At 38.5% G+C, this 27,841-nt stretch overlaps 2 protein-coding genes across 6 annotated transcripts in view; one reads left to right on the plus strand and one right to left on the minus strand.

Annotated features, from left to right (window-relative positions):
* The window catches only part of LOC139939506 (LETM1 domain-containing protein 1-like), a 24,586-nt gene extending 11,143 nt beyond the window's left edge, over positions 1-13,443 (minus strand). For all 5 annotated transcript variants that reach the window (XR_011786320.1, XR_011786318.1, XR_011786319.1 and 2 more), the window contains exons 1-6: positions 13,285-13,443; positions 11,372-11,541; positions 9,576-9,691; positions 3,739-3,821; positions 2,356-2,542; positions 522-617 (exon numbers count right to left, since the gene is read on the minus strand). Coding sequence is in view for 1 of the 5 variants with exons in the window: in XM_071935471.1 (XP_071791572.1) it covers positions 522-617; positions 2,356-2,542; positions 3,739-3,821; positions 9,576-9,691; positions 11,372-11,541; positions 13,285-13,430 (798 nt within the window). In the remaining 4 variants the exon portion in view is untranslated. The remainder of the gene's footprint in view (positions 1-521; positions 618-2,355; positions 2,543-3,738; positions 3,822-9,575; positions 9,692-11,371; positions 11,542-13,284) is intronic.
* Positions 13,444-13,624: 181 nt separating this feature from the next.
* LOC139939947 (krev interaction trapped protein 1-like) lies at positions 13,625-27,649 on the plus strand. The gene is made up of 16 exons (XM_071936116.1): positions 13,625-13,765; positions 14,673-15,161; positions 15,643-15,776; positions 16,124-16,258; positions 17,206-17,268; positions 17,736-17,829; positions 18,274-18,381; positions 19,019-19,117; positions 19,569-19,632; positions 20,180-20,331; positions 20,760-20,876; positions 21,045-21,094; positions 21,253-21,388; positions 22,070-22,252; positions 23,273-23,401; positions 24,349-27,649. The coding sequence occupies exons 2-16, from the start codon at positions 14,904-14,906 to the stop codon at positions 24,454-24,456; spliced, it is 1,830 nt and encodes a 609-aa protein (XP_071792217.1). The 5' UTR covers positions 13,625-13,765; positions 14,673-14,903; the 3' UTR covers positions 24,457-27,649.
* The last annotated feature ends 192 nt before the right edge of the window (positions 27,650-27,841 follow it).

Consider the following 27,841-nt stretch of genomic DNA (forward strand, 5'->3'; position numbering starts at 1 on the left):
CATACCCCCCCTTTTGTGAAATGATACTGCCCCCCTACCATCGACGTCACGTCGGGAATTCAAACATATCGTCGGCAAAAAAAATCTGGTCCCTAATTACACGCACCGAGGTACCAGGCCACACAGTGCACACGTCTCTATATGCACACAGCCAGGGGGCCCGATGGCTCGGGTTCCCGACATGACGTCACATGAAGGCTCCCTTTTAGAGGCGGGGTGGGTTCCCCTAATCTCTTGAAAACCACTTTTAAAATACTTGCGCATTAAATAAAACAAATTAAAAAATATTTCAGGTTTAAAAAGTCATGTTTAATCATTTAAATTTTATTTAAAAAACACTGCAGCCACCCTTTAACAAATAGTTAAGTTGTTATATATCATAACATACACACATTGAAAGAAAAAAGTCACTCAAAAATAATGTTGTCAGTTTAAAATTGCATAAACACAAGTCCACAAAAGTACTAGCACTATTTTTTTGTTTATGATTATTACTATTACTATTACTATTTTTATCTTACCAGATGGTTTCTGGGTAGTTTGCTAAGCGTCAGTGTCTGGAATGCACTCTTTGTCTCCGAGACTTCTTTCACTGAGGCACGTTGGTCCAATTTTTCCTTTTTAAAATAAAACACACAAGACGTTTTTGAGGAATTTAAGAGAAATTGTGAAAACACCCTGACATTACATTGTTGTTTTTCTCAGCAATTAGACAATGTTTTCAGCTGAAACTTTTACATAATAATAACAAGATCTTAGTGCATATTACAATAACCATATTGCGACTTTTATTCTACAGATCTCTTTTTATATTTTGGCTATAAATAAGCATTACATTGACCAAAACCAATCTATAACCCTACATTTAATTGCGTGCCTACATAAAACTGATGTATGGGACCTATGGAACACTTAAGAGTGTAGAGTGTCATGGCCGAGTGGTTAAGAGCATCGAGTTCAAGTTCTGGTGCTGATTTACCGGAGTGTGGGTTCGAATCCCGGTCGTGACACTTGTGTCCTTGAGCAAGATACTTTACTATAAATGCTTCTCTTCACCCAGGGGTATAAATGGGTACCTGCGAGGGTAGAGGTTGATATTGTTTATGAAAAAGCCACAAGCGCCTTACAGGCAGCTCAGGGCTGTATACTCCCCAGGAAGCTGAGAAACATTTCAGGAATGTTATTGGCCCTATGACCAGGGCACTAATGTAAAGCGCATTGGTACGGTTATTGTGAAATGCGCTATATAAGAATTTATTATTATATTATTATTATTAAGATCAATGCTGCCTATTGCTTTAGCGCTTGGGCCTTCAGAGGACAAGTGCCTGGGGCCTTCGGAACACCAGTGCCTAGGACCTACATTACAAGCCACTGGTGCCATGGTATAATGAACAATGGTAATAAAATAAATAATAATAATAATGAGACTTGTAATGCGCACATATCCACCTTGCTGGGTGTTCAAGGCGCAGTAAAAACAAAACAAAAAACAAAACAAAGAAAAACAGACTCAACAAAATTAGTCCTTGAAAACCTGTGACATAAGATAAGTTTTGAGAAGAGATTTGAATGTTGTGGTACAAAGACAAGATCTAAGATTAAGTGGTAGAGAGTTCCAGATGGGTGGTGCAGCTGAAGAAAAAGACCTGTCACCTCACGAGTGTCTAGACTTAGGTTAAAGGAGAAGAAGCATGGAACTTTGAAGCATTCCTTGATGGAGTGTAAACTTGAAAAAGTCAGAAATATAGTGGGGAGCTTTGCCATAAAGTTCTTTGTGGACAATGAGCATCAGCTTGAAGATGATTCGTTGAGAGATAGGCACTTTGAGATACCGGTGCCTGTTTAGGCCAATAGAACGATGGTACATAAGGCCTATGGAACGCCTGTGCCTAAGATAACAGAACAAGTGTGTATGGGGCCAATGGAACAATGGTAATAAGGCCTACACAACACTTAATCTGGCTTAGAAAATCTATCAAATACGATATACATGTAGCTTAAGTTAATTTTAATAATGTATGGGTTCTCCAATAGCATGAAAAGTATGAACATATAAACAATTGAGATAAAACAAACACGTTTGAAGGTGCACTATGTATCAAAAAGTAATGCAAAAAATGTAAATGTGCAAAAGGAGACTTCCAAGAAAACATGTCTTACCGCTACCACCGCTATAAGAGAAAAGAGGATGTTCACGAGGCACGCATGAGCAGGCTCTATGGGGTCCCTCCGGAGGGCGCTATTGGCAAGCTCGTAACAGCCGGTCTAGGAAATATGCAAATGTAGTAATTCGCTTTACAAAAATGTATGAGCGAAGTAGACATACTTATTTCTATTAGTCCACATTCTTACCTTTTCTATAACAGTCTGCAATAACTGCTTATCTTTACTGTTCTGTATTCTGCCCATTTGCTGCGAAACTAACTCTAGGACCATTGGATACAGTTCCACTCTCTGTTTGTAAGATTTGATGTAGTACTTGAGAAGTTTATCGTGAGACAAGAACTGGTTGGACAGAAAAACTGTCGGGTAGATGAACCTGAGTTAAAAATTGAAAACATTTACAAATTTACTTTTTGTTAGGGTGGAATTGCCCATACAACAATGATTTAGGTATACATATATTAACTGCAATTCATTGGAACAATAATCTTGCTGCATCACACCGATGGGCATCTCAAAATCTCAAAGCGCTTAGATGTTTTACAACAGGTATGGAGAGTTATGTTTTTAATATGATACCTTACACATACAAACATAGCACCTTATAAATGTACCTGCCATAACTTGTCATGAACTTTTATTACTCACGCACTAAAAAATACTTGCGCGACAAGGTTGAGTGGATCACAGATCCGAACTCAAGCTTTGGTGTTCCTGATCAGCAGAGTATGGATGTGAGTCCCAGTTGTGACACCTGTGTCCTTAAGCAAGACACTGTTCCATCACGGCTTTGACCTTCAGTTGAGATGTAAAGCCATAGGTCCAGCCGTCGATTTCACAAAACTCTTCCTAACTTACATGACTTAAGACTAATCTTAGGACTTAGGACGAGTCCCAACCCTGCACTGTAGCATGCAGACCTTAAGATTAATCCTAAAATAGGACGAGTTACTCGTCCTAACTCGAGATAAGACGAGTCCTAACTCTTTATGAAATCGACCCCTGTGCATTTTGTGATGCACGTAACAGAAAAAACCCAGTAAAAGTGCATTTAGCGCAAAGAGAGGGGTTTTGCCCCTGTGTTCCTGGTTTGATTGGCTGCATACTTCGCCATAGAACTTTATAGAACAATTACTTGGTGCTATATAAAGGAGACAGGTGTACTCACACTGCAAAACTTAGCTCCAAATACCTTGCAGGAAAACAATAATGAACACTTCATGTCACCGTGGTCAAGTGCTTAGACTAGAGGACTTGCAATCACAAGGTTGTCGGTTTGAATAATCCCCCAGCTGAACACTGAATTCACAATGACTAGAATAAATATTTTCGTCTAGTTACTGAATCACAATTTCTTGATTTGTGTAATTTATAATCATAGACTTTATAAACCAATGTTTATATATGAGAGAGGTTGGCTGTTGCCAGCTTAGTGCTTATACCCCTTTGTGGGAGTTTGCCAAGTTCCCTTGATGGGAAGATCATTCAAACAAACAAACTTGACGTGCCCATCGGGTGTGATAGAGCGCTATATAAGAACTGTGCATTATTAATAATACTATTATTACTCACATTAGTGGCAAGACAAAGTAGTAGACGATGGGTAAAGACAGCAATAACATAGTAGGTGCCACCTTCGCTAGATCGTTGGACATCTGCAATGAGTATTGAATAATATATAATATTAATGATATTAATAAAGACATTTGTAAAGCGCCCAATGCAAAAGCCTCTAAGTGCATAAAGAGAACAATAAAGTATACAATGAGTGAAAGATACAATTACAAGTAAACAGATTAAATAAGCAGCTTCAAATAAATGAGTTTGTAAAGGGAAGGTACACGTTTGGTAATTACTCAAAACAAATATTAACTTAAAAACTGACTTGGTAACGAGCATTTGAGAGCTGTTGATAGTATAAAACATTGTGGGAAACGACTCCCTCTGAAGTAACGTAGTTTTTGAGAAACAGGTAATTTCTCACTAAAATATTAAAAGACTTCTAGCTAGAAGTCTTTTAGTCCTATCTGAAAGCACACAAATTCGTCCAACAAGGGTTTTTTTTCCCATCATTTTCTCGCAACTTCGATGACCGATTGAGCCCATAATAATAATAATAATATGAACACTTATAGTGCGCCGGTATCCACCACAAGTGATGCTCATGGCGCAAGGAAGAAACACAAAATTAATGAAAAGCAGCTGTGAAAAAGTGGGTTTTGAGGGCCTCTTTGAACTTATGAATAGAGGACATGTTACGGATACTAAGAGGCAGATTATTCCAAAGTAAAGGACCAGCATGAGACAAAGCCCTGTCACCCCAACTGTTGTGGGTGTGGGGAACAACCAGTAATGACGAAGTGGATGATCTAAGACATCTGGAAGGATTGTAACGGGTAATTAATTGACAATTATACTGAGGAGCAGAACCATGTAAAGAATGAAAAACAAGCAGAAGTAATTTGTATTGAATGCGATATTGAACAGGGAGCCAGTGAAGTGCATTTAAAACCGGAGTGATATGGGTTCTCCTGGAGGACAAAGTGACCAGCCGAGCTGCAGTGTTTTGCAGTCGTTGCAAACGAGAGATTTGATTCTGTTGTAGAAGACAGAAGAGAGAATTACAATAATCAAACCGGGAAGAAATCAGAGCATGAACAATCTTTTCTGTGGTAGAACGAGTTAAGTATTGACGGATAAAGCCCAGATTTCTTAATTGATACCAAACTGATTTACATATGTTAGAAACCTGGTTAGACATAGACATAGCAGAGTCAAATGTAACACCTAGATTTTTACAGACTACAGAAGGCTTAATTTTACAATTACCAATGTTGATATGAGAGACTTTGACCTTGGCCAGATGAGCTACAGAACCAAGTAAAATCATTTCAGATTTGTCATTGTTTAACTTGAGTGAATGGGATCCCATCCATTGTATGACATCAACTAAGCATGATTCTAGTTTGTGGATGGCACTAGAAGCATTCTGTTGATTAGGAACAAAAGAAACATAGATTTGAACATCATCAGCATAGCAATGGTATCTAATGTGATGGCGATCAAAAACATCCCTGAGTTCACTCAAATATATAGAAAATAACATTGGCCCACCAACTGAACCTTGTGGGACACCACAGTTCAAGGAGATAGGATCAGATTGAGTCCCGTTTATGTACATGACTTGCTGGCGATTAGTCAGGTAGGATTTAAACCAATCTAACACAACGTCTTGAAGACCGAGGGATGAGAGAATATTTAAGAGAATGTCATGATGAACAGTGTCGAAAGCGGATGAAAGGTCTAACGAAACTAAGACAGTTATCCGCCCAAGGTCCATCTCCATGAGAATGTCATTAGATAAGTTCACGAGGAGTGTCTCAACACTGTGGTGTGCCCGATACGCAGACTGTCGACTATCGAGAAGATTGTTTTCACGGAGGTAGTCTGACAGTCTTGAGAAGACCACTCGTTCGAGTACCTTGGATATGTATGGAAGATTCGAGATAGGACGGTAGTTTTTGAGCAATTCTGGATTTAAAGACGTTTTTTTGAGTGTAGGATGAACGTGGGCTAGCTTGAGAGCTGCAGGAACAACACCATTGTTCATACTCAAATTAACAATCTCCGCAACAATGGGTGCAAATATATGAGAACAATCCTTCAACAACATAGTGGGGATGGGGTCCAAGTCACAAGATTTCGCAGGAGTGTGACGAATGAGAGACTCAATTTCCTCTGTAGAAGTAGGCTCAAAGGAATCGAAAACTGTAATTGTTCTAGAAGGTCGTTGCGAGATGTCAGGAGATAGGCTGGTGCATATAGCATCGATCTTGTTTGTGAAGAACTCACCAAAGAGCCGAGCAAGAGATATACTGCAACTGTGAGTAGGAAGTGGAGAAGCTTGCTTGCGATTAAGAAGTTGATTAGCCACACGAAACAGACGTTTTGTGTCATTTCCACAGTCATCAACAACTTCATTATAATAAGCACGTTTATACTTGCAGTTGAGGGAACTGACGTGCTGACGTTGCTTGCGGTAAAGGTCACGATCCACCTCCAATCCAGAGGATCGCCACCTTTTTTCCAGTTGTCTCCGTTTTCGTTTCTCGACGGAAACAGTGGGGTTGTACCATGGGGCATGAGGACGAAACTTGACGGGGCAAGATTTAGCAGGAGCATGGACATCCAGTAAAGTTTTTAGGGTGGAATTATAGCAATCAATCAGATTGGCAATCCCATCGGAACAGCTCGCTATAATGTTACTCTGTTGAACATCCGCAGCGAAGGAAAGTCTATCAATGGCTTTGATGTTTCTCAGGACTTTTGTTCGACAGACGGGGCGTGGCTTTTCCAAGTGTAACTGGCCTACGATGGCAGAGTGGTCAGAAATGCCAGGAACAACATCAAGGTCAGAGAAGAAATTGCTGTCAGCAATGCGTGTGATGAAAACATCAAGGATGTGACCATGGTCATGGGTCGGTGACAAGATTCTCTGCCTGAGACCATAACCGACAAGCAAGTCATTGAAGCGTTTGGTGTTAGGAGCCGATACATTATCAAAATGAATGTTCAGGTCACCAGTTATTACAAGCGGAGTACACTTCAAGGTAGAATCTTCGAGAAGGGGTGTAAACTCGTCCACAAAGTTGGCAAAAGGATATTGGTGCCCAGGGGGTCTGTAGACAACAATAAGGTCCACACTTCTACCGGTAGAAGTTATGGTAGCAGACATTGTTTCGAAAGATTGATAGTCCGGAGAAGATTTGACATTGACATTCAGTACATCACGAAATAAAATGCCAACTCCACCTCCTCGTCGGCTAGCTCTTGGCTGGTGTTTAAAGATGTAGCCAGTTGGGGTCAGATCAGCAATTACTGCGTCATCCAATGGAGTCAGCCAGGTTTCGCAAATGCACACTATATCAAATCCATTGTCATTAACATAGTCCTGAAATTCCGTGGATTTGTTCCGGAGTGAACGTGCATTTATGGTGCAGAGCAATAACTGGTTATTATTAAGTTCAGGTGTAGAATAAATACTGGTTCGATGGAAGAGATTCCTTCTAATAGCAATTTCCTCCTGTTTTCTAGGGGATCTTCGCCCGCGATGTGTCTTTCCCTTCTTAGAAATACCAAGAAATAACATTCTTTCCCATACATCTTTCTCCAGTCTGTGGGTACGTGTATGTAGATTGGACGGATTAAGGCTATGGAGAAAGCTTTGCTCGTAAGTTACCTTATCATTCAGTGTCATTGAAATGTTTCCATGGCTGTCAGGTTCATGAGATGCAGGACCAGGGTTGGGACAAATGTCTCCCGATCTTAAAAGCAACAGGTTAAAGGTAGCGGTTGAGTTGGCGTAATAACACACAGGGCTGCCATAGCAATACTTGACTGTCGCTGGTGTATTGTTCTGTGGAAGGGGGGTGGAACACTGGATACACTTTCCATTGCAAAGAAGGACAAAGAAGACAATGGTCGTGAAGTCAACTTGCTCCATTGTTGAACAGTAGTTGTATTGTCAAGGCAACAGTAGCTATAGCGTTGTGTACAGGGGTTGAGTAAGCAAGTTGTAATGGTGGGGGTGTGTGGAAGAGATGGCATATAATTCTATCAGCAAAAGTCAAAAAGTTCCCTCCTCTACAGATCAGTAAAAGTCCACTCAAGAGCCTTTAAAATTGTCGTACTGGTTCCACAGGAGTTTAACTATCAGATGATCCAACAAAAATATGCTTACTTATGATGAATGCAGAAAAGACACCATAATAAACGAGAGCAGTGTGAGAGGGCAACACGGAGGCGCACACTACTGTAACCATAAGCACTTTAAGCTTATGATGGGATACACCAAGTGAAAACACTGGTCTTTGACAATTACCAAACGTGTACGGTGCCTTTAACAGAGACTTATAACAGTGTATGCATAAGCCTGGCGAATATGCACAGGAAGACTATTCCAAAAAAATGGAGGGGCCCTATGAGAGTGCAAAGTGCGAAACCTTTACGGTATGGGATCCGGGAGCCCAAAGGGATGGGAACAATTTTGATTGACAAGAGTCATGACCAGGAATTGAACCCACACTCCAATGATTCGGCCATCAGAAGTCCAATGCACTACACTGCTCAGCCATGACATGCAACATAAAACTCATTCTGAATGATTAAGAAAGGCTTTCGACCAAAGGGCAAATGGTTCATTGGTTAATGTAATCATCAAGTACTATATTAATCATTTAATTTATATTGCGCTCTCTCCAGGACCAGCTAGTTCGAGGGCGCATAACAGTAAAAAAATACCGCAAGGAAATTACACAGAGAAGTTTAAGAAAAAGTACACAAGTAAAAAAAAAAAGCAAAATAGAAATCGTAGCTTAATTGACAAAAAAGGTGCATGAACACCATACCATAATACAGTAAAACAAAAACAACAATCAAGCATTTTATAGTTCACAATAAAATATAAACCAAAACAAAAATGACAGATAAACAACCCACTGCACATCACCAAATGCTTTCTAAAAGCCATTGGACCCTTTCGGTAAACAGTATTGTCCAAGGCCCACACTTCGTGTATCACAACTTATATATAAAATAACAAACCTGTGAAAATTTAGGCTCAATCGGACGTCGGAGTCAGGAGAAAATAACGGGAAAACCCACCCTTGTATCCGCACGTTTCGCCGTGTCATGACATGTGTTTAAAATAAATACGTGATTCTCGATATCAAGAATTGATATTGTTTAACTGTTTTCTCAAAAAGTAAAGCATTTCATGGAATAATATTTCAAGAGAAGTCTTTCACCACTACCTTATGTAAACCCTGTAAGTTATTTGTAAATCTGCAAAAAAAAAAAGAATTTAAAATGACTTTGTGAATGCAATTTACGAATAATGTGACTGTAGCTTTTAGAAATGCTTTCAGAAAAAGCCTTCAGAAAAGCTCTAAAAGCAAATTAGTCCATAAATTAGGTGCTGTTGAATAAAAAGCACGATTTCCTTAAAGGTTGTGGACACTATTGGTAATTACTCAAAATAATTATTGGCATAAAACCTTTTTTGGTGACAAGTAATGGGGAGAGGTTGACGATATAAAACATCGTGAGAAACGGCTCCCTCTGAAGTGCCATAGTTTTCGTGAAAGAAGTAATTTTCCACTGATTTGATTTCGAGACCTCAGATTTAGAACTTGAGGTCTCGAAATCAACCATCTAAACGCACACAACTTCGTGTGACAAGGGTGTTTTTTCTTTCATTTTTATCTCGCAAGTTTGATGACTGATTGAGCTCAAATGTTCACAGGTTTGTTATTTTATGCATATGTTGAGATACACCAACTGTGAAGGCTAGTCTTTGACAATTACCAATAGTGTCCACTGTATTTAAGTAGCCAGCGTTTTAATAATACCTGTTTCTTGAGGTAGAGTTCTTTCCAATGCAGATCGCCGAGTTGTAGATTTTCTTTCCTGATCTTCTTATTGATGTAATAAACCGTTTTAACATCTCCAGTGAATTTTACCAAACCTGAAAGAAATATTTAAGAAAGTATACAAATCAGGAAACATAATTGAGCTTCCTGCCTGTCTGCGAGATGCCATCTCCTTGCCTGTTTTTAATAATAATAAATAAGGACTTGAAATGTGCACATATCCACCCTGCTGGGTGTTCAAGGCGCAGTAAAATGATAATCAAATTGAAAGAAAAACAGACACAACAAAATTAGTCCTTGAAAACCTGTGACATAAGATAAGTTTTAAGAAGAGACTTGATTTTTGTGGTACAAAGACAAGATCTAAGATTAAGTGGTAGAGAGTTCAACATGCATGGCGCAGCTGAAGAAAAAGATCCGTCACCCCTGGCAGGGACTTGGGAAATGGGCTTAAGGCCATTGGACACTTTCTGAAAAGAACAAAAATTAAAAGTTCATAGATTTACAAATAACTTCAAGGGTTTACAGAAGGTAATGGTCAAAGACTTCCCTTGAAATATTATTCCATTAAATGCTTTACTTTTTGAGAAAACATTAAAACAATTATCAATTCTCGATATCGAGAATAACAGATTTATTTTAAACACATGTCATGACACGTCCGGAAACAAGGGTGGGTTTTCCCGTTATTTTCTCCCGACTCCGATGACCGATTGAGCCTAAATTTTCACAGGTTTGTTATTTTATATATAAGTTGTGATACACGAAGTGTGGGCCTTTGGACAATACTGCAGTATACTGTTTACCGATGTTGTGCGATTGCTTTAAAGGCAGTGGACACTATTGGTAATTACCGGTACTCAAAATAATTATTGGCATAAAACCTTACTTTGTAACGAGTAATGGGGAGAGGTTGGTGGTATAAAACATTGTGAGAAACAGCTCCCTCTGAAGTGACCTAGTTTTGGAGGAAGGAGTAATTTTCCACGAATTTGATTTCGAGAACTTGAGGTCTCGAAATCAACCATCTAAACGCACACAACTTCGTGTGACAAGATTTTTTTTTTTTCATAGTTATCTTGCAACTCCGACGACCGATCAAGCTCAAATTTTCACAGGTTTGTTATTTTATGCATATGTTGAGATACACCAAGTGAGAAGAGTGATCTTTGACAATTACCAATAGTGTCCAGTGTCTTTAAGACTTTATTAGTCTTGGTCTTGGTGCCCCTTCAAAATTTTCCCATAGACTTTCAGGTTTTCCCAATGGAAGTGCACTATGAAAATAAAAATGGCTTTGCCCTCTCAAAGATGAAAATTCCAGGCCTGAATACTGTCGAGGGGTGGGGACTCAGAGACAAGGATTCGGAAATACTAAAACTACCAGACACAGGGCAATTTTTACAGGCAACTTGGAGGCAACTTACTGCACCGCATGCACAATGAACACTTCAGCAGCACAAGAGACATTCTTCTTCAGCTGTAACTCACAATCCCCAAGAAAATAATGAGGAAATTAAAAGAGAATGAATTTCCTTTTTGAGGATTGCCTGGAACCAAGGTTTAAACCAGGATTTGGTAAAAAGGATGTCCTAAGTTTCTGGAAATTTTGGATCTGGGAGTCCAAATTGTTCAATTACAATATATTTACACGTAAATTACAGATAAAGAGGGTGTCCAAAAGACACACAGACACCCCTCTGGCTATACCTTATGATTGGAACTGGTTGCCTGTAAATTGCCCTAGGTGTGACATGGCCTTACAAATAAATTACCAATTTTGAAGTGCCCGTATTCTTGCAGCATCCATGGTGAGATTCTACCCAAAACTGCACAGAATATATCGTCTGATTTATGCAGAAGTCGTTTCAGTAGTCCAGGTCTGTCTGACTGGGGTTGCTTTTCATCATGTGAAGACCAGAGGCTGGTAGACTGGCTGAAGAATCTACAGAAGAGACGTTTGTAATAGGATAAATAGTCAACAATGGGAAAATGTTCAGTCTCAACTTACTACAGCTCCTACTTGACATCTGCATCAGCAGTTTTTAATTCCATTTGGTGCCAGCCAGTCCAATTATAGTATCATGGTCAGTTCTACTCCTAGATAAGAACTATGAGGTTTGTTCCGCTATCGTCTGTGGACTCGAGATGATAGCGGAACGACTAGGTCAATCCTCTTCTCCCTAAAAACCCTACTCCTAGAACTATGACATAAGGTTTGTTTCGCTATCATCTCCTGAGACAATAGCGGAAGAAACCTCATAGTTCTAGCATGTCTAGGAGTACCTAAACCCCTCCTTGGGTTTTATTATTTTTTTCGATGGATGTTGCCAGTTGGAGTTTACTTCTCTTTTTGTAATATTCCTCACAAGGAGTTGATTGCGACATCACTAGGTTTTGGCCTTTATAATTGTGTACGGAACTTTTGCGCACTCATGTGGAGGGACCTTAAAAAGTGCAGCGAGCAGCGATATCAAGACTACTGCACCATGCGCACTGACTGGTCATATTAATCATTTATCTGCCATTCATAAATACCTCAGACAGTTTCGCTATTCCTATTGGTGGAGAGTGCGTCACGTGGGTGTGTATAAACCTTTGTTTATGACCAGCAAAAAGTGTTGAAACATGGGCGTGACACGCGAGTTTGCACCTGTGCTTATAAGACAGTTTCTTCATTCTTATTTGGTCGAGTGCAACGGCCGAGACAGCTATGCCACATCAAGCGATACGCGCAACGCGCACAGCATTCCCTTATAAGGAGTTGTTTACCCGAGGGCCTTGACTGGGCCTTACCATTTCATAGCTGGAGGGGTGTTGTGTTGAAAGAAATCATTGAAAAATTCTAATTTTTGCTTTTCGTTTTTTTTTTTAACAAAAAGGTATTTATGAATGGGAATCAAAGTGTGTTGAAGCGTTTTTTAACTAGTGGCTTTAACCCGCCGAGGCGTGGTTCTTGATAATTTACCTCGACTTCGTCTCGGTAAAATTATCAAGAACCAGGCCTCGTTGGGTTTAAACCACTAGTTAAAAACCTCTTCACCACACATTGATTCCCTTATTTAGACACAAACAAAAAATTATTTTTTATAATTTTTACATTTACTTGGTACTATTTTCTATCTTACTTTAAGTTTTAACAACTTAAAACAGTCAACAGTCTGTGCCGAGTCTAGTTTTCTGTCAACCTGTCTTAAAAGCTAAGTAAGGATATATATTTTTCGATCTAAATATTTTTTATAAATAAACTGATAGGAAAAGAAGGGAGATAAATTGGATAACTTTCCGTATGGCGCCACCACTGTTTCGATAATTTTTACAAAAAAGGGATATCTCATTGAGGTACATTATATAATTTCTTACTTCATATCGAATGAAAAAATAGTGGCGCCATACGGAAAATTGTCTGATAAATTAATAACAAAATTAAGACTTGAATAACCATGTCAATAATAATGACAACAATAGTAGACCCAGTAACTGGGGCGCTGTATTCGAAATTTTGACATTTTCCGTCATTTTCTGTCATAACTAGTATGACAGAAAATGTCAACATTTCGAAAAAGGAATACAGCGCCCCAGTTACTGGGTCTACAACAATACTCAAAAGTTTATTTTAAAAAGTGGGCGGCGGCCGGATGCAAAATTTTTAGCCAACTAGAAAATAGAATAGATTAGAGGAACTTACTTGACATTGTGCGTCCTCACCGAATGTATAGGGTGAAATCTGCTAGGCTTAGTCCAATGAAAAGCACGTAAGTGATGATCAACTCTGCAAATTGTTCTGGCATTTACTTTGCGCAAAGTTGTCAACACGTGCATGGGCAGCGCCATTTTGATTCAGTCATAACATGACAACTTCAGCACATGGGGGCGCTATTTAAAGTTAGTGGGGCAAATTTCCAGTAAAGTTGGTTAAATCATGCCGTAGGAGGGCGCGCTATAGCTTTTACGGTCAAGATTACTTTTCAATCCTTAGTGACTGGTAAGAAAGACTACAGTTTGACCTCAAACAGCAGTGAGGTCATCGGGGAAACTGAATCACAATCGTACCGTGGCCTAAATAAATTGATCATTTCTTTACTGGGTGGAGTCGCTGAGTTCTATCATTTGTGTTCTTTTTAGACAACTGCAAACCATTTGAATATGTAAAACTGATGTTTTGTGAGGTAAGTGTGAAATTTTTAGAACAAAAGTCTGTTTTGATTATTTTCTGTCAGCTTTTAAAAAATGACACATCTGCAGATTGTTTTCATTCCTTGATCATACACAAAACACAACGGGACCTTATTGTATACGCGTTCGATATCAACATTGCAACAGCCTACACAATGTATTACCACTGATCATTTTACATTTCGTTCAACATAACTTGGTTGCTTGAAAAATATTTGTAGTTTCGTTGTCTCCTGTATTACTAATTTTATCAGTGACAAGTGATTTAAACTATGAAAAATAAATTAACATTTATTTTACAAAATAAAAACAAAACACAGCGTGTGAAACTTATTAATATTTTGATTGTGTTTTTAAATCATTGAAAATAAAATTGTAGCTTTAGAAGTTTAAGTTCCAAATGTTTAATTTGAAATGGTCAGTCTATCCTACGTTAACTTTTTTTCTGTGAAGAAGCTTAAGTAAGTTTGTTTATATGTTATTGTTTAAATTTATTATATTCAAATTAGTAAATTCTAAATGAGAGTTCTTCTGTAAACAAATACTCTTAACATAAATTAATGAACATAATTCTGGCCCTTTTCAATTAGATAGTAATCAGTTTTTGTCGTTTTTAAGTATAAACTATTTTTAATTATCTATGTAAGTATCTAAACCCTATACACCTGATTGTTATTGATTGTATTTTTATTTTATTTATTTATTTGTTTTGTTTTTTTTTCACTTTAGTGTTAGTTTTTTATTATTATAGCACCCTATTTTTCGCGAGTTCGGGTATACACTGAGTGTACAGTGCTAAACACACATCGTTGTATGGTTAAAAAACAAAAGTGATTATTCTTTATCCCAATGCTAATTTAACATCTATTAAATCCTACTTTTTCTATGTTCTTTTTACAGAAAGCTTACAATTCATCAAGAGACAAGAGTCAAGTTAGCCAAGATGGCAACCCTTTTCATACACAGGATAACATAGCGATTCATCAGTAATGAGATATTCATAGAATACTGGTGTCTTGTATAATTCCATAATGGGTGATGATAATGTATAGCCGACGTCGGTGGCAGGCATCACAAACACCAAAATAACTAATTTGATGAACTCTTTGGTGAACCACAAACGAACAGTGAATGTTTCTCTTGAAATATTCATCGTCCCCCGAGCCGTCCAGCATGCATCACCATTCCGGGCCGAGATATCGGCGGTCGGCCGAAGAGAGGATCCGACGGAATGTAACGAACCCGGCGTACGTGACGGAGATCAACCAGTTTGAGTACAGAGCGTCTCCTACTGAAGCATTGACCAAAATGAAGATGTTGGAACATTGCAATACAGCCATTATCAATCCAGTATTCCTTCCACAAACAGATTTTCCGGTTGAAGACCCGGTAAGAGAGAGTGTCAACATTTATAAGTACAGTCAAAACAGCTACTAACCAGATAGCAAAATGTTTAAAGGCATTGGACACCTTTGGTAATTGTCAAAGACCAGTATTCTCACTTGGTGTATCCAAACTGATGCATAAAATAACAAATCAGTGCAATTTTTTAATCAATTGGTTGTTGAAGTTGCGAGGGAGAATAATTAAAGAAAAACACACTTTTCGTACAAATTTGTGTGCTTTCAGACATGACAGATGCCTATTAAAAGGCTTCAGACCTGAAGTCTTTTATTATTTTTTTGAGAAATAACCTCTTTCTAAAAACCTATGCTACTTCAAAGGGAGCCGTTTGTCACAAAGTTTTATTTTATCAACTGCTCTCCCTTGCTCTTTACCAAGTAAGTTTTTATGCCACCAACTATTTTGATTGAGTAATTACCAATAGTGTCCAGTGCCTTAAGTTTAACTTTGATTTTGTTTTACACAGAAACTCAATGACTTCATCAGCGCTGACAAAGTTGTGATCAATCCATTTTTTGGCATGGGGGTGCCCGATTACGGCAAGATGAGGGCGCCACAAACTGGAGGCCAGCGGACAGTCATTCACGTCCCCCCTGACAAGTAAGTCATTATCACGTCTAATAATTTCAAACTTTTTAATCATTCTGATGCACCTATTTATTTCATCCGCCTTTTCAAATTATTATTTTTTTTCTACCAGGTAGATAGACTTGTAGTAGTTGAAAATGTACAAACAAATAAACATGTTAATTTATTCGATATCGAGCAAGCTCCAGATTTTCATAAGCACTTGACATAAAACATACTCCAGAGGCCTGAAGCTTTTTTTAGGCATCTGAAAGCACACAAGTTTGTGCAACAAGGGTGTTTTTCTTTCATTATTGTCTTGCAACTTACAGTGTCCAATGCCTTTCACCGAATCTTTTTCGTTCAACTTTTTTTCTTAGTTGGGTCGACCAGTTTCCACTTCACAGTGCTGCCTACGAGGGCGACGCAGACACGATAAGACAACTTGTTGTCATTGGTTACCATGCAGATCAGCCGGATATGCACTCGTGGGTACCGCTTCACTATGCCTGCTGGTGAGTACCAGTGATAAATCTCTTCGGATAGTTTAAGTTTGAACAAAGATATGTCTTTTGAGTTACTAAATTAACAACTCGCTCCACGGTAGTGAAGTTAACAATGATCCACTATAAGCTAAAGCAGTAGTCGATTTTCTACCTTCTGCCCGGGTAGTAGTTAAAAAGCAGGAGAATCTTTTACAGTACTGAGAAGTCTCCCGCTTTCCGAAAATCCACTCCGCTGTAGTAGAATATAAAGCAAAATAGTTCTCTAAAGAACAAAATCTACCTGGCAAGTAGTACAAACATTCTGGGCAACAGTTTATATCGCTCCAAAGGCTTTTGCCTTCACAATATCAACCTCTACCCTCGCACGTATCCATTTATACCCCTGGGTGAAGAGAAGAAATTATAGTAAAGTATCTTGCTCAAGGACACAAGTGTCACGACCGGGATTCGAACCCACACTCCGATGACTTAACCACCAGAACTTGAATTCGATGCTCTTATAACCACTCGGCCATGACACTTTGTGGACTTCGCCCTGTCTGCAGTAACACCATGTGTGATACCTCACCATGCAATGCCTAAAATCCCATTATGATCTAAACCAGTTGAAAATTCGTTCGTAGAAAAGGAAAATCATTTTGGCACAGCTTGTGGGTAAACTTTTAATTAAAGAATAACAGCTTAAGCGCAATTTCATGAATGATCTTTGTGCTTCATAAACACATTATTACCCCAGTCACTTGGCAATTTATTTTGTTCCTTAAACCATCTCAGCCTGTGCTGCCAAGGATGTAGCGCACAAAGCTAAATGACTCACAAGAACTTTCTATGCCCTTACAGGTACCCATTACTCCCTGGGAGAAGAGATTCAATTAAAGTTAAGTGTCTTGCTCAAGGACATGTCTTAACTTCTTTAAATTAAACAGAGCACTGTTTTTTGTTTTCACTTCTATTAGGAATGGGCATGCTGATGCTGTGAGGGCGCTGTTACAAAATGGAAGGTGCTCACCCAATGCAGAGTAAGTATTGCATTTTTCTCCATACATGTACTTTTGTTGTTTGTTTCTATTGTTGTTTACAAAGCATGAGAATAAGGCACTGGACACTTTTGGTATACATATTCAAAATAGTTGTTTGCATAGTTTGTTGATAGTACAAAACATTGTGAGAATGGTTCCCTCTGAAGTTACAAAGATTTTGAGAAAGAGGTAATTTTTCACTCAAATACTAAAAGACTTCAGGCCTGAAGCCTTTCATTAGGCATCTGAAAGCACACAACTTTGTACAACAAGGTTTTTTTTCCAGTTAATCTCTTGCAACTTCAATAATCAATTGAGTCAAAATTTTCACAGATTTGTTATTTTATGCATATGTTTGGATGTAACACTAAGTTAGAACTGGTCTTTGACAATTACCTTAGGTGTCCAGTCCCGTTAAGAACTCGTCGCGCTAAACTGAAACTTTTTTGTGCAATTTATCCCTGCAGGAATGAGAACGGCTCGACTCCGTATCATTTTGCCGCATTCCGTGGACATGCAGCTTGTGTACAACTCCTAGTCACCCACCCTGATATAGATAAGGTAAGCCTTGGGGAAAGTTGACTAATCAGTTTTTGAAACCAAACTATATGTATTTGGTTTTGCAGTAACGTCATGTGTGTCTTGCCATGTAGAGTTTGTTCTTTGGAGAACTATCTTGCTATGTATTCTACTACCGCAAAGTAGTTTTTTAGAATTTGGGAGACTTCTCATTAAAGAACTGTCCTACTTATTAACTACTACCTGGGCGGAAGGTACAAAATCGGCCGGGACTACTACTTTAGCTTTAGTAGATCAAGTGGACTTTTCAATTAGTATAAACTTCACTACCGCAGTGTGAGTTCTTAAATAGTCTCAACGTTTCGACCAGCTTACTCTAGTCATGGTCAGGCAAAGCAAATGTATATTGATACCTCACCATGCAATGCCTCAAATCCTTTACAGTTGTCGTAAAATTTTGTATATTTTTTCTTACTTTTTTCCCAGACGGTTGTGGATAAGGAGGAGAGGACGCCATTACAGCTCTGTAAAGAATCTCGGCAGAATGATTGGGAGATGTGTGTGGAACTCATTACAGAAGCCGTGCAGAAAGAAGTACGCTGAACTTTGACCCTTGTGCTCAGAAGACAAAAATGACCCAAGCGCTCAAGAGACAACATGACACTAAAACTGAGAATACAAAATTACCCTTACACTCACAAGTCAAAATGACCCAAGCGCTTGAAAGACAAAATAACCCTTACACTGAGAATACAAAATGACCTTTACTCTTAGAAGACAAAATGACCTTTATTACTCTTAGAAGACAAAATGACCTTTACTCTTAGATGACAAAATGACCTTTACTCTTAGAAGACAAAATGACCTTTACTCTTAGATGACAAAATGACCTTTACTCTTAGAAGACAAAATGACCTTTACTCTTAGAAGACAAAATTACCTTTACTCTTAGAAGACAAAATGACCTTTACTCTTAGGAGACAAAATGACCTTTACTCTTAGAAGACAAAATGACCCTACACTCAGAAGACAAAATGAACCTTACCACTCAGAAGACAAAAAATCAAGTTGAACGAAGCGAATTGTAAATAACGGGGTCAAGATTCAAAACAAAAAACAATGCATTAGACAATAGTAGTTAATCACTTTAGTGTGCACCCAAAATGTCCATAGTGGGTCATTCAAAAATAATTTGATTTTGATTCAGTTTTGATTTTGTTTTTGTTGACAGCCAATAAGAATAGCTGTCCACCTAATGGATCTGGATGGGTCTCATGTCATGTTGGACTTAACGGCAGGCAGCAATACAACGGTTTCACAGCTTTTAAAGGTATGATGGAAATGGCATCTTATTGAAATAATTGAGGTCATATCTTTCTGATGTGACCTTATTGAACATGACCTTTTGAATTTTAAAGACTTTAAAAGGTATGCTGGAAATGACATTTTATTTGAAGAACTGAGGTCATATCTTTCAGATTTAACCTTTTTGAAAATGCGGCTGTTAAAAGGCTTCTTTTTTTCTTACACTCGTAGATTTCTAGTGTGTTCAGTTGAAAGGAATCTTTGATAAACAGGGTAAAATGAGGCAAAACAACCTCATGATTGAGCAGAAGTACATGTACAAATGTTTCTTCAAACATGTCAGTTTGACTAAATATGAGTAAAATATTATATCTTTGTTCTTTTCCTCCAGCAATTAGATTTACCCAGAGGCTGTCAGCACGCTTTTGCAATATGGATCGCGAGTAAAATTTTATATCTTTGTTCCTTTCCTCCAGCAATTAGATTTACCCAGAGGCTGTCAGCACGCTTTTGCTTTTTGGATCGCATCTCAAAGCTTACGTAAGTATTCCATGGGTTTAATAATAATATAATAACAATATTAAGTTTTTCTCACGCACTTTATACAACATGTCTCAAATCGCTTCCAACATTATTACCCTGATCACTGGGCCATTTAATTCCTTAAATGGTCTCATCTCCCTGGGGAGTTTACAGCCTGTGCCCTACCCTGATCACTGGGCCTTTTAATTCCTTAAACCATCTCATCTCCCTGGGAGTTTACAGCCTGTGCCGCCAAACATGTAGCGCACTAAGCTAAACCAACCACAAGAACCATATCTGTCCTCATAGGTACCCATATACCCCTGGGTTGAGAGAAGCAATTATATTAAATGGTCTTGCTCAAGGACACAAGTGTCCCAACCGAGATTCGAACCCACACTCTGCTGATCAGAAACACCAGAGCTTGAGTTTGGTGCTCTTATCCGCTGGCCACGACACCCCACAAATATCATTTCTCAGTTTGGAAAAGTTTTATGAACAAGACGTCATCTAGTGACATTTTTCATTATAACTCTTTAAATGTAAACAAATTTCCTCTTTTTAGATTTACAAATGAGACCAGAGCATAAACCAGTATTACATGTAAAGCAATGGAGCATGATTATACGGCAACTAACCAACTACAATCCAGAAACAGAGCAGCCATTACTGTATCTAAGGAGGGACGCACTACTCTCCGTAGAAGATGAGAGGGCGGTAAGTTTGAGTCCATTTGGGCAATTCCACAGTTACTCACGTTACGTTTTTAATGTACTTTGGTCATGACGATGACTAGAGCAAGCTAGTCGAAATTTTAAGCCAAATTTTAACACATGGCCTCGCTCCCACGTACATCAATCTCCTAAAGAGGAGCAGAGTATACTGTTCGAAACGTCGAGACCAAACCGGCTCGTTTCAGAGCCAACACTCACTCATGAGAGATAATATACATGGTTGGTCCTGCAGGTCTACTATTTATATTGATAGTTATTCTTATCAATACTCTCATCTCACAAAAGTTCCTTATTCATCAATAAGCCTTCAATCAAATACCGGATACTCGTCTTCGTAACCAATGTCGGTTGCATGCTTTAAAATTAAATCTGATATACTCTAAACTTTTTTCTCTTCTCTTTTTCTTGTAGATAAAAGACCCGCAGGCAGTGAAGATGTTTTTTGACGAGTGTTTATTAAATGTACTAAAGGGAATGTACCCTTGCAGCGATGCAGACGCCATCACGTTAGCAGGAATATATATGCAGGTAAAACTAAAAAAATTATGATTTTAGGCAATCTCTCATAAAATAATTTTAAAAATCAAATAAAAAACTCTTTCAATCCATACAAATTTGATGTCCACACCTTACTTTACCCTCAAATATTACTCTTTGTCAAATTGCATTTTTTTTTTTTTTTTCAACAATTTCCAGATTGTCTACGGTGATCATGACGCTAGAAAACACAAACCAACTTTTCTCAGGTAAGTTTATTTTTACATTTCTCAAAAAATAAATTGTGAAAGTATAAAATAATTCCTCATTTTTTCACACTTTTATTTCACGTAAGCATCTTAAGTCAGATTCTACAAAAACTATTGCGTTATATTTTTCATTTGACACAATTTTTTTCCTTGAACAGTAATGTGAACCTACGACATTTCATCCCAGCCATGAAGCTGGACACAGTTAGCCAAGGAGGGCGCTCCGTTAATTGGCCACAGAAGATACTAGCCGAGCATCGGAACATCACACAAAAGGGAGTCAAAGATGTCACGGTGAGTGCAAAGCAATCAATCCTCAGTTTAAGGTTTCTCAAACTTTTATTTTTTTACAACTAATTGTCAATTTTAATTTGCGAATAGGCCCGTGTTGTGTATGGATATATTTGTACAAAAATAATCTCATCAAGTGGAGGACAAATTACTTAAACTTTTGTTTGACTCTATGTAGACGATGTGACCACTGACGTCACTCAAAAACCATAACATGATTCGCGCGCATACCGTCGGGCAAAACCTTCGTGTTTTGGCAGCCAGCTAGAAAGTGTATGCAATCTTACCATGACTACGCGCCTTTTTGCCCGGCGAAACCTGACGTATACAGTGTTTTGTCAACAGAGGGCGGTTTGAATGTAAACATAGGTCACATCGTAGTTAGCGGCCTGATGTTTCCACCCCAGCAGTTTTTCTCAAGGCTGAAAAGGCCTTTTCTTTTGGTCCTTTTGGTTTGTAAGCAGTTTGCTACAACTAACTCTATTTTGATTTGAGTTTGAACAATGAAAAATTAACTGAAACAGAATTTGAACCAACAACCACCGATGTAACATGCCGGTGCTCTACCAACCGAGCTAACTAGCCCTATGTTGGCTGTCTCCCTATCAGTCAATATCTTTGTTCAGGGGTGCCAGTCAGAAGCCATACAGCCGTTAACTATTCATATTTTCTCACTCTTTACAGAAGCTACACCTGTTATACCTAGAGCACTGTCGAGCGTTCAATGTTTACGGTTCGGCGTATTTCTTTGGTTCGGCTCAGCTTGGTCCTTCACCTGGTCGCCAGTCATCAGGATCCAATAGGTCGCTAGCGGTATTTGTAGGCGTCAACTCAAGGGGAATTCATCTCATCAATGCAATCAGCAAGGTATATCTTCACTTTCATGAAAGTTTTCCATTTGTTCTATATAACTTGCAAAAACCAAACAAATCGTCTTCAACGTCAACAAAATTCAGCTGTCAGACTTGTCACGCTTACTAGACGCATGTCGCAGACACATCTCTGCAATTTTACAAGCTATTCATTGGCTTCCAGTTCATGAACGTATCCATTTCAGGGTTCTACTCCTCATCTATCATTCAATACATGATCAGCCTGGATTCAATACAGCTAAGTGTTTCTACAAGACGACTTTTTTTTTCTACAAGCACCATGCTCCCCAACATGACTCGATCTAATCAAGCTTGGGGAGGCCACTCTTTTTCACATGCTTGACCATCTCTTTGGAATGCTCTAGTAGACGCTCTCTCTCAGCAGAGTGTGAGAGTCCACGTCGTGACACTAGTGTGTCTAAAATGAGACACTTTACCATTATTGCTGCATCCTTCAAATGGAACGTAAAGCTGTACATGTAGGTTCTGTGTGTTGTGTAACGCATGTAAAAGAACCCAGTGCACTGTATCATAAAGAGAAGAGGTTCCCCCGGTTTTCCTGATTAGGTTGGCTGCATATTGTTTCATAGCACCTTGTAAACCATTACATGGTGCTATAATGAAGTAATAATAATAATAATAATAATAACCCGTTTTTATATAGCGCTTTTCACACCCGAGGGGTGTCTCAAAGCGCTTCCGACATTATTACCCCTGGTCACTGGGCCTTAAATCATTCCTTAAACCATCTCAGCCCCCTGGGGAGTATACAGCCTGTGCGCAATATATGCGCTACTCGGCTAAACCAATCACAAGAGCCATCTCTTCCCTCACAGGTACCCATTTACCCCTGGGTGAAAGAAGGTCTCATTATTAAAAACGTAGCTCCACATACCATGCAGGAAAAATTAATGAGCGCTTGAATAAGCCCCTAGGGGTGTGATAAAGTGCTCTATAAGAACCCAATATGTTTGATAACCTTGTTTTTTCTCGCTGTTCTCTACCTTTGTTGCAGTCTGTGTTGCCGACAGTTGGTTACAGACAGGGTCTAACGTGGGAATGTTCAGCCGACATGCAGACTCTAACACTCCTCATGCAAGACCAAGGAGGAACAATCCGTAAAATGCCCATCAAGTCTAAACAAGTGAGTATTTATGCAGGCATCAATTTTTTTCCCTGGACCCACCGTCCTCAGCATGCTCAGAGGTAGCAAAATGTTGACGCCACTTCATAGCCGAAGCCTGAGATCAATAGTTTGTTGTAATTGTGAAGTCCTAAAATTCTTTTTTAACAATTTGGTGTAGCGTTGCCAAAGTTAAATGGTTGAAGCCTGGACTAACACATTTGCCGATGAAATTGTGGTGAAATCCTGACCTTACAAATAATTGGCTCAGGTGAACTATTTCAAAGATGGTGGCAATGCTCACAGACACTTGAGTTTTGCACAGAGAGAGTCCAGTTTATGTCTCAAAAAATGCTTTAATTTATCATTATTTTTGTCAAATCGATCTTGCAAAATCAGCAAATATTTGCCTGTTTACTAATCGTAAGTTATAAGCATATTCAAACATTTTGGGAACGACTTTGGTCCTATGCACAATGCTTTAATGCGTGAAGGGAACAAACTCATGCACTTTATCGGGTTCAAATATTTTATTACAACAAATGTTCTCTCTGAAGCGAACTCTCAATGACGCACTAGCAGGTATAGACCGTGCAAGTCTGTTTTGGGACCATATCTGCATTTTGGCTTCACACGGCTGTTTAGGCAGCGAATGTTTCACAGTAGTTGAGCACATTTAAACTTATGTTCTGACTGGCACCCCCGAACAAAGATATTGACAAAATAGGGACACCGCCAATATAGGGCTAGATAGCTCAGTTGGTAGAGCGCCGGCACGTTAATCTGGAGGTCGTTGGTTCGAATCCCACTCTAGTCAATTCTTTGTTCAACCCCAAAAAGCAAATTATTTGTTGCGAATTTGTGACGTCAAAATTTGTATCGCATTCGCAAGAAGTATATGAACCAGGCGTTACTCTAGCTATTATTAAGTTCTTCATCTTTTCGTGTTTGGTTTGTTCTCATTTTAGGCTGCAATTATAGGCAATTTGGCCAATAAGATCTCAGGGAGACAACCAACAACTAGCCAACCATCAACTTCCAATGGCAGGACCGGAGGCTCTCCACCCCGCCAATAGAGGGCACCCTTTCCTTTTAGATCAATCTTCATGTGAAACCAAAACTCTTGTGTGTGCGTGTGTGTGAGCATGTCTACCCGTGGACACCGAGGGCTTGGAGTGGTGCAACAGAGCGAGGGCGCCCTTGCTTTGATTTTGCATCAAACCCAATCAGAAGAGCAAAGAGAAGTCCTCAACTCAGCGGGTCAAAGAACATGCGTGTGTGTGTGTATATATATATATATATAAAAAACAATGAAGGCCACCATTTTGTGGCATTTGAGTGCCGATTGGACTCGAGCGGAAGAGTTATACTCAGAAATTCAAGAAGCTTCTTGAGCTGTTGGAGGAGATTATTTGTGCAGAACAGGAAGACTTCAGGCTGCCTTGCCATTATTCCTTGTTATTTGCTCAGATTTTATATTGTTTTATTTTCTTGCAAATTAGGAAAGCATTTTGGTAACATTTACCAAAACATTGCAGGAATTGTTTTCATATTTTATCTTAAAACGACAATTTTGTTTTTTTTCTTTTTAAACTGTGGCATTGTTAAAAGCGGCTGTACAAAAGCGGCTGTCAAGCCTTTCATGGTAACTATGTGGCAACATCCCCAATGTAGATAACGCATGTACAACACAGGGGCCGCTCTCTGTGATGCATTACGAATGGCCAAATGTAGTAGTCAAAATGGTATCAGCTTCTGTACATTTTGTTATCGGATTTCAAACTTTTGCAGTTGTCATCAGTGCACGAAGGTATGAAGCTTTTAAAACGCTAGGCCATTTGCAAGTTAGATTTCGAATAATGTCTTGTACATTGACTCGCTAAGTCACACATTACCAGTTTAATCTGAAATCCTCAGACTATAGAGAAGGGTGTTCTGTTGTTTGATTTGGGACAAGCTTTTGCATAGTTTCGTTAGAGACAGTGAACATCCAAACAGATTGTTGAATGAATGTGTATGGCACAGTTGTACTAGGGTTTGCGCATCTGGAGGTTGCTAAACAAAGCTTGAACTGTTCCACATAGCAACCGTCTCTATAGACTACATAACATTTGTTTACACAAAAATAACCTTATATAATCCAGGGCCTTTCTAACAGGCGAGATACTACACGAGTCATATGGGAAATTTACATTTTGTGTAAAAAAAATTCCACATAAATTCAACAGACATAAAAATAAATAGTTGTAGATGGCTTAGGATCCAACAGCATTTTTTTTTTAAAGTTGACTGCTGAAGGCTAAAGGTTTTAATGTGGCAAAAAGATCAGCTTTAAGCCAAGTCCCCCCCCCCTCCCCTCTGTTAAAGGAAATACACACACGTAACTCCGATATTCAAAGCTGGTCTTGGACTGGGCTATTTATTGTTTGTATGTGTTATTGTTATCCCTCAGACTACAATGTTGTAGTCTCTAAGCAATTTTGTTAAACTTATTTATATTCACCAAGTATACATCATAGGTTGAACTTGTGATTCAATGTTTAGAAGCTCAAAATCAAGTAGTGTTTTGAAGTCATTTGTGACGACTAGCGCACAGAATTCAAACTCAATCGGATCTAAAGGGAAAGTACAGAAGGCATTTTCTTTTCAATCTTTCATGAAATTTTGGAAAAAGATACTGACTTTTGTTTTTCATTAAAGACTCTGGACACTATTGGTAATTGCCAAAGACTAGTCTTCTCACTTGCTGTATCTCAACATATGCATAAAATAACAAACCTGTGAGAATTTTAGCTCAATTGGTCGTCGAAGTTGCGAGATAATAATGAAAGAAAAAACACCCTTGCCACACGAAGTTGTGTGCGTTAAGATGGTTGATTTCGAGACCTCAAATTCTAAACATGAGGTCTCAAAATCACAATTCGTGGAAAATTACTTCTTTCTCGAAAACTATGTCACTTCAGAGGGAGCCGTTTCTCACAATGTTTTATACCACCAACCTCTCCCCCATTACTCATCACGAAGTAAGGTTTTATGCCAATAATTATTTTGAGTAATTACCAATAGTGTCCACTGCCTTTAAAGGCAGGGTGTACTTTTGGTAATTACTCTTACAAGTTATTGACCATAAAAACTTACTTGGTAAAGAGCATTGGAGAGCTGTTGGTATTATAAAACACTATTATTAGAATCGACCCCCTTTGAGATAATGTAGTCTTAGAGAAAGAGGTATTTTTCCAATCACAAATTTGAATCTGAGAAAGGCTTCAAGCATAAAGCATTTCTCAGGAATCTAACAGCACACAATTCTATGCAACAAGGATCTTCCTGCAATTTCGATGACCACATCCAAAAATGTTCACAGGTTTGTTATTTTATGCATATGTTGAGATACATTTAGTGAGGATGCTGGTCTTTGAAACTTACCAAAAGTATACCCCTTTAAAAATCAGCCTTTAATTCAGCGTTGATACAGTGTTATTTTTGTGAAGACTATCAGCAAATTTGACGCCAAAATCAAACACTTTTTAGAAACGGTGAACTCGCATTAAAAGGAAAGACAACCGAAGCATCAGTTATGATGTGATGTGATGTAATGGACAGTATTCAGAAATTGAGAACAATCAGCCCGTATTAGGTCTTATTTCAAAGTTCTTCTTCTCATCTATTTGATGAGAAAATGAAAACCTTGTTTGGAGTTTTGTCACAAACTGTCTGGTTTTTACATGCAGCATCACAAATAATGTCAAAGAATAATACTGCAGTGCACTTTTTTTGGGGGGGAATACATTTGCTGTGTATACGTAGTTGTGTTACCCGTGCCGATTTCAAGGAGCAAAGCTGATTGAATCACAGCAGATACAAAACAAAACTGACAGACTGGATAGCATAATTTAAATGCAAGGGGTCTAGATGCTTCTTTTTCAAGCTACATGAATTACCATAAGAAAGCAATGTTGTACTTTCCCTTTTTGCAATCTCCTTTCTATTATTATTTCTTTTAAGCAAGAATTTTACTGATGTACATTTTTTTGTTAAAAAAATTCTTGAATCATTAGGCTATGTTTTAATTTGATTTACTTAGAGAAAAAACATCAAGATGTTCAGAAATAAAAAAAAATAAGAGTACTTTGTATTCACTATTCTTGAAAACAACAATGGCTGACTTTGTACTTTTTACTTTCCTGACTTAATGGTGTGTCATGGTTTGTGCTTACTAACAGACTCAAGCTCTCTGGTGTTTTCTGATCAGCAGAGTGTGGATTTGAGTTCCAGTCTTACAATACAAAACAACTAAATTTGTGTAAAGCGTCTTTACTGTTTAAATCAAGATCAAAGCGCTGAAACGAGCAAAACCAATGGAACTATAACTACAACATGTTACATCTGATACAAAGAGTTTTGAGAGATTTTTTGAACAATGTCAAAGAGTTACAATTTCTGATGTGTACTGGGAGGTTG

The sequence above is a fragment of the Asterias amurensis genome, chromosome 7, assembly GCF_032118995.1.
Source record: "Asterias amurensis chromosome 7, ASM3211899v1".
In the NCBI taxonomy this organism is placed as follows: Eukaryota; Metazoa; Echinodermata; class Asteroidea; order Forcipulatida; family Asteriidae; genus Asterias; species Asterias amurensis.

What these genes read in the sequence shown, in the direction of transcription:
- LOC139939947 (XM_071936116.1), top strand. Translation starts at nt 14,904, where the DNA reads ATGTTTCTCTTGAAATATTCATCGTCCCCCGAGCCGTCCAGCATGCAT. An exon ending in CACAAACCAACTTTTCTCAG is followed by an intron (nt 21,095 to 21,252) that starts GTAAGTTTATTT and finishes TTCCTTGAACAG; the next exon opens with TAATGTGAACCTACGACATT. An exon ending in AGGGAGTCAAAGATGTCACG is followed by an intron (nt 21,389 to 22,069) that starts GTGAGTGCAAAG and finishes CACTCTTTACAG; the next exon opens with AAGCTACACCTGTTATACCT.